Source organism: Vipera berus (genome assembly GCF_964194415.1).
Source record: "Vipera berus genome assembly, chromosome: 2".
Taxonomy (NCBI): domain Eukaryota; kingdom Metazoa; phylum Chordata; class Lepidosauria; order Squamata; family Viperidae; genus Vipera; species Vipera berus.
The window spans coordinates 176,518,128-176,525,890 of NC_138203.1; the positions used below are offsets into that span (position 1 = coordinate 176,518,128).

Sequence of the window (7,763 nt, forward strand, 5' to 3'; positions counted from 1 at the left end):
CAGGCGCTCGTGGCGCGTAAATGAGAATTTGTTTAGAAACCAGAGAAATGTGGAAGAATGTAAACAGCGGATGAAGGATTTTTTTGAAACTAATATGAACAAAGGTACCTCTATGGATATGGTGTGGGATGCTAGTAAGGCCTACATGAGAGGGGTGTTGATATATATGAATAATAAACATAGACATGCTGTGGAAGCTAGGAGGAAAGAACTGGAGAATGAAATAAAGGAAAAAGAAAAGGCTTTGATTTTGAACTCAGAGGATGTGAAGACTAAGGAGGCTATTAAATTGTTAAGAGGACAATTTGATAAATTAATGGCTGACCAAGTGGCAACCAATCTGCGGTTTGCCAGGCATAATACTTTTTGCAACGCTAATAAACCAGGTAGATGGTTAGCTTACAGATTGAGGAAAAAACAAAGGGCTTTTAATATAGACAAGATTGAGCATAAAGGAAGGGTTGTGTTTCAACAGGACCTTATCAAGGACGCTTTTGTGGATTTTTATTCTAAATTATATGCTAAGGAGAAAATTAATGAAAAAGACATTGATATATATTTGGAAAATGCTAGCATCCCGGGTCTTACGCAAGTACAAAAAGAAGGGATTAATCAATTGATTACAGAAGAAGAAATTGTTACAGCAATTAAGGAATTGAAGGGGGATAAAGCACCAGGTACGGATGGTTTGACTGCGGCCTATTACAAAAATCTACAAATGGAGATGATAAAACCGTTAAAGGAACTGTTCCAGACAATCCAGAGGGGGGGAAAGGTGCCACCGTCTTGAAGAACAGCTTTTATTTCCTTGATTCCGAAGGAAGACCAAGATGCTACTCAAGTTAAAAATTATAGACCGATATTGCTTTTAAATACAGATTACAAGATATTTGCTAAGGTTTTGGCTAATAGATTGATGAGGGTTCTGCAACAGGTGATTCATGGGGACCAAACGGGGTTTATTAGTGGTAGGCAAATGAAAAATAATGTGAGGCATATAGTTGATGTGTTAGAGTTTTTGGAAAGGAACAACCAGATCTCTGCGGCGCTAATTTTCTTAGATGCTGAAAAAGCTTTTGATCAATTGAATTGGCAATTTTTGTTGAAAGTTTTAGACAAAATGGATTTTGGGGAAATTTTTTTGCAACCGATGATCTGGTTGTTACAGTGACCCAGCCAGAGAACTCTGTTGTGGACCTGATGGAGATAATAACACAATATGGGAAGGTTTCTGGATTTAAAGTTAATACACAGAAAACCAAAATTTTGGTCAGAAATATGACAGCTTCGCAAAAGGCTCTTTTAGAAGGATTAACTGGATTTGAGATTGTTAAAAGGGTTAAGTATTTGGGGGTGTTTTTGTCGCCCTCTAATACAAAGTTATATAAAAATAATTATGAAAAACTATGGGGGAAAATTCAAAAAGAACTGGAGAATTGGGAAAAATTGCAATTGTCTTTGTTGGGACGGATTGCAGCAGTGAAAATGAATGTCCTGCCTAAATTTTTATTTCTATTTCAAATGATACCGATTCTTAAGAAAGATTCTAATTTGGAGGAATGGCAGCGAGGTATCAATAAATTTGTGTGGGCAGGGAAAAAGCCACGAGTTAAACTTAAGATTATGCAGGATACTCGTGAGAGAGGTGGGCTTAAAATGCCCAATCTTAAACTATATTATGAAGCTGCTGCATTAGTAGGAATAAGTGATTGGATTAATTTGACACAGGAGAGATTATTAAATCTTGAGGGCCATGATTTGTTGTTTGGCTGGCATGCATATTTGTTGTATGACAAGAAGGTAGACAATGTGTTTAGAGTGCATATTTTAAGACAGGCATTGCTGAGAGTTTGGAAGAAGTACAGACATAAGTTAGATTGCAAGATACCACTGTGGGCAATTCCAAAACACGCAATAGAAAATATACATGCTGGTTTCAAACATGATGTGACTACGTACAAGGAGATCCTAAGTTTGGAAAGAAATGTCTGGTGTTTGAAATCATATAGTCTCTTGCGAGAAGAGAAGGTTGTTCAAAACTGGTTCCAATATACTCAGTTACGGGCCAGGTGGAGAGAAGATCAGAAAAATGGTTTTACAATGACTGATGAAAATTTGATAAAGCAAATTAGAAACCAGGGACCGGCACATATTAAACGGATATACCTTGCATTGATAGAGATTGATTCAGAAACAGAACTTGTTAAGGATTGTATGATAAAATGGGCCCAAAATATCCAGGAGGTTATTACAATGGACACGTGGGAAAAGATTTGGGTGAGGAACGTAAAATTTACACAAGCTCAAAATCTAAGAGAAAACTTCTACAAAATGTTTTATAGATGGCATTTAGATCCTAAAAAGCTCGCAAGTATGTATCCGAATTATCAGCCTAAATGTTGGAGGTGCGGTGATGAAGATGCAACATATTTTCATATATGGTGGACATGTAAAAAGGTTAAGGCCTTTTGGATAAAAGTTTGGTGGAACATGCAGAAGATTTTTAAACAGAGGATAAAGTTTTGTCCACAACTTTTTTTGTTGGGAATAATTACAGATGCTACAGTTGTGGACACTAAGTTGATGTTGAATTTAATTACGGCAGCAAGACTCTTGATAGGTCAGTATTGGAAGAAAGAGGAATTGCCGTCTATAGAAGAGTGGACTTTAAAGGTTTCTGACCTGGCAGAGATGGCGAAGATTTCGGCCTATTTGAAAGATCACTCGCAAGAACGCTATATTATGGAATGGAGAAAATGGATTGAGTTTATCCAGAATAAGTATAGGGTTAAGAAGTTTTATGTAGCATTTGAATAAGTCTTCTTTCTTTTTTCTTCTTTTTTTCTATATTAGTTTTTTTTATATATATATATTTAATATTACTAAGGTTTGTTTTATCCTATATAAGCTAGAGAGTGATAGATTTTAGAGTTTATGGTTGTTAGTATATGATTGTTTATGATTGGTTTTTTTTATATATACCTTGTATTTAGCTCTGGGAAGTCGGGGGGGGAGGGGGGGAGAGGTAGGGAGGGAGGGGGAGGGGGGTTTTAAAGAAAAATTGTATGTTAAAACTTTTCAGTAAAAAAAAAGAACTTTATAGCAATAACCAGCTTCTTGAGTTGCACTCAGAAACCAATTGTCAACCAGGAGACCTCACAGAGGAGAGATATCACATGAACATAGAAAGGTAGGTCTGCTATTGTCTGAGCTGCTGCATTCTGGACCAGTTCTAGTTTCCAAGAAGTCTTCAAAGCTTGCCACAGGTAGAATGCACTGTAGTTGTCCACTTAGGAAGTGACTAAGGTATAGGTCAGGGGTCTTCAAACTTAGCACTTTTATGACTTGTGGACTTCAACTCCCAGAATTCCTCAGCCAGGCACGCTGGTATAAGTGGTCACATGGAGTATTTTTCTTTCCAGGAACTTTGCAGCTGTTTTGTAAGATAGAATGTCAGAGTAAATTGCACTTTTCTGAATTATGATATGAAAAGTAATGCTTTATTATGTTTTTAAATAATTTCATTTTATTAATAAGCATTGTAATTCCATTTACCCAGAGAGTTCACTACTAGTGATGAATCCTAATTAACCAGAAAATTTCTTTGGGCAACAATTGAAGGGAAACAACCTGAAAACAGAGTGACTAAGATCAAGAGTTATCTAGGGTTGTTCCTTTTGAGAATGTTTTGTATATATTGTTTTTATTTCATACATCATGCTAATAGTAATAATAACACATATAATACATAATACACATAACACTTGGTCATCTGTCACTTGATTTTATCACTTTATTACTTTCACATATAAAGGCTACATGGGCAAACTACATAAACTGTTTCTTGCAGCTGCATTATGTATACTTTTTACTGCCTTGCGGCAAGTTGGCAGTCACAACAAATTTTAATAATAATAATAACAACAACAACAACTTGGCTGAACTTTCCGTTTGTTATTTTATATAGCCAGGAAATCATTTGCAGATGCAGAAATCACATCATCATGTGATTTCTGCATCTGCAAATGATTTACTGGCTATATAAAATAACAAACAGAAAGTTCAGCCATGTTGTTGTTGTTGTTGTTGTTTCTGTTGTTAAAATTTGTTGTGACTGCCAACTCCAGAAGACTTTGGGCATTAAAAATTTAAAGAACAGAATAATAAAACATTACCACCCAGACTAAAAGGCAAATCTAGCAATAAAGTTTCTATTGTTGAAGTGTCCATTTTAGCCACTGTATGAGCAATTGAATACTTTGAATTTCTCTTTTGCAGGATCACTAGTGCTTGGAGGAATTCTTTACTCCTGGCAGTTCCCTCATTTCAACGCCCTGAGCTGGGGCCTCCGCGAAGATTACTCCCGAAGTGGCTACTGCATGATGTCTGTTACTCACCCTGCAATGTGCAGGCGAGTGGCTCTGCGTCACTGCCTGGCCTTAATTGGACTGACGTCACTGGCTCCTGTCCTTGATGTCACCACGTGGACTTTCCCTGTAATTTCTCTCCCAATCAACTTATACATTTCCTACCTTGGCTTCCGTTTCTATAGAGATGCAGACCGTGCCAGTTCGAGGAAGTTATTTTTGTGCAGCCTCTGGCACTTGCCATTGCTCATTTTTCTTATGTTAGCCTGCAAGAAGTCATTGGCCCATGAGGACAAGCAAAGCCACCTACATCCTGAGATTACCTCATGTTGAAAAAAGTCATATATTTTGAAATTAAAGATGGCTTCAGAAGCTTGCCTTCCAAATGGAGAGTTTTGATTAATCATGGCAGATGGGAAAAGTTGGTATTGATATGCTCTGAATCGTTTCTGTCCAATAAATACAGTGTTTATTATATTCAAATTAAATGATTTTGTTTAAGGCTCTTGGGTTTGAGTACTGTGATTATTATTAATTTATTTTATTGCTACCCCACTCCTTCAGAAGATCCCAAAGTACTGCACAGAAAATATTTTGTAATGATAAATGTTCAATAATAGCATAATACAAGACAGAAGTACAGCATAATACTCTTTGTAATGCATTGTACTAATCTTTGTAAAACCATTATACAAAAGTTAATCCCCTTTGTGACAATCAATAGCATATCTGAGATAATGAACATCTGTCTATAATCTAAGGAATACTTATCCCATATTTGAAACGGTCTACGTTTCTTGAACCACTTTCCTAAGCTTGGACAGCTGTAAACTTCCTACAGTACTCTGCTTTTAATTGACCCCTTTTATCCCAATACACCCCTTCATGGATTACTGCCTTGTCGTGGCGAAGGGGCTTGCGTAATTCAATGAAGCTATGAGCTATGCCGTGCAGGGCCACCCAAGACGGAAAGGTCATAGCAGAGAGTTCTGACAAAACGTGATCCACTGGAGAAGGAAATGGCAAACCACTCCAGTATCTTTGCCATGAAAACCCTATGGACAGTACTAAAAGGCAAAACGATATGACGCTGGAAGATGAGCCCCTCAGGTCGGAAGGCGTCCAATATGCTACTGGAGAAGAGCAGAGGGCTAGTACTAGTAGCGCCAGAAAGAATGAAGCGACTGGGCCAAAGCCGAAAGGTCGCTCAGCTGTGGATATGTCTGGTGGTGAAAGGAAAGTCCGATGCTGTAAAGATTTTTTCTCCATAGGAACCTGGAATGTAAGATCCATGAATCAAGGAAAGCTGGACGTGGTCAAACAAGAGATGACAAGACTGAACATCAACATCTTAGGTATCAGCGAACTAAAATGGACAGGAATGGGTGAATTTAATTCAGATGAGCATCAGGTATACTACTGCGGGCAAGAATCCCTCAGAAGAAATGGAGTAGCCTTCATAGTCAATAAAAAAATAGGAAAAGCAATACCGGGATACAATCCTCAAAATGACAGAATGATCTCAGTTCGAATCCAAGGCAAACCATTCAATATCACAGTAGTCCAAGTCTATGCCCCAACCACCAGTGCTGAAGAGGATGAAATTGACCGGTTCTATGAAGCCCTACAGCACCTTATAGAACTAACACCCAAAAATGATGTCCTTATCATCATGGGGGATTAGAATGCTAAAGTAGGAAGCCAAAAGATAAGCGGAATAACAGGCAAGTTTGGCCTTGGAGTACAAAATGAAGCAGGGCACAGGCTGATAGAATTTTGTCAAGAGAATACGATGGTCATAGCAAACACTCTTTTCCAACAACCCAAGAGACGGCTTTACACATGGACATCACCAGACGGTCAACACAGAAATCAGATTGACTATATGCTCTGCAGCCAAAGATGGAGAAGCTCTATACAGTCAGTAAAAACAAGACCAGGAGCTGACTGTGGCTCAGACCATGAGCTTCTTGTTGCAAAGTTTAGGCTTAAATTAAAGAAAGTAGGGAAAAGCGCTAGGCCAGTCAGGTATGAATTAAATCATATCCCTGTTGAATATACAGTTGAGGTGACAAATAGATTTAAGGAATTGGATCTGATAGACAGAGTGCCTGAAGAACTATGGACAGAGGTTCGCAACATTGTACAACAGGTAGCAACCAAAACCATCCCAAAGAAAAAGAAATGCAAGAAAGCAAAATGGCTGTCTGAGGAAGCTTTGCAAATAGCTGAGGAAAGGAGGGAAGCGAAAGGCAAGGGAGAAAAAGAAAGATATGCCCAATTAAATGCAGAATTCCAAAGAATAGCTAGAAGAGATAAGAATGCCTTCTTAAATGAACAATGCAAAGAAATAGAAGAAATAGAATAGGGAGGACCAGAGATCTTTTCAAGAAAATTGGAGAGATGAAAGGAACGTTTCATGCAAAAATGGGCATGATAAAGGACCAAAATGGCAGGGACCTAACAGAGGCAGAAGAGATTAAGAAGAGGTGGCAAAATTACACAGAAGAACTAACTAGCTTAACGTCCCTGATAATCACAATGAGGTGGTCACTGACCTCGAGCCAGACATCCTAGAATGTGAAGTGAAGTGGGCCTTAGAAAAGCTGAGCAACAACAAAGCTAGTGGAGGTGACAGTATTCCAGCTGAGCTATTCAAAATCTTAAAAGACGATGCAGTAAAAGTGCTACACTCAATTTGCCAGCAAATTTGGAAAACTCAACAGTGGCCACAGGATTGGAAAAGATCAGTTTACATTCCAATTCGAAAGAAAGGCAGTGCCAAAGAATGTTCAAACTATCGCACCATTGCACTCATTTCTCATGCTAGTAAAGTTATGCTTAAAATCCTACAAGCTAGACTCCAGCAGTATGTGGATCGAGAACTACCAGAAGTACAGGCAGGATTTCGAAGAGGCAGAGGAACTAGAGATCAAATTGCTAACTTACGCTGGATCATGGAGAAAGCTAGAGAGTTCCAGAAAAACATCTACTTCTGCTTCATTGACTATGCTAAAGCCTTTGATTGTGTGGATCATAACAAACTCTGGCAAGTCCTTAAAGAGATGGGCATACCAGACCATCTTATTTGTCTCTTGAGAAATCTATATGCGGGCCAAGAAGCAACAGTGAGAACTGGACACGGAACCACTGATTGGTTCAAAATTGGGAAAGGAGTCCGGCAAGGCTGTATACTGTCGCCTTGCCTGTTTAACTTATATGCAGAGCACATCATGAGAAAGGCAGGGCTAGATTAATCAAAAGTTGGAATTAAGATTGCTGGAAGAAACATCAACAACCTAAGATATGCAGATGATACCACTCTAATGGCAGAAAGTGAAGAAGAACTAAAGAGCCTCTTGTTGCGGGTGAAGAAGGAGAGTGCAAAACTTGGAT

At 38.4% G+C, this 7,763-nt stretch overlaps 1 protein-coding gene across 3 annotated transcripts in view; it reads left to right on the forward strand.

Annotated features, from left to right (window-relative positions):
• COX10 (cytochrome c oxidase assembly factor heme A:farnesyltransferase COX10) overlaps positions 1-4,872 on the forward strand; it is a 124,223-nt gene extending 119,351 nt beyond the window's left edge. For all 3 annotated transcript variants that reach the window (XM_081319637.1, XM_081319639.1, XM_081319638.1), the window contains exon 7: positions 4,279-4,872. In XM_081319637.1, coding sequence (XP_081175763.1) covers positions 4,279-4,700 — 422 coding nt within the window. In that variant the 3' untranslated portion in view covers positions 4,701-4,872. The remainder of the gene's footprint in view (positions 1-4,278) is intronic.
• Positions 4,873-7,763: the final 2,891 nt, after the last annotated feature.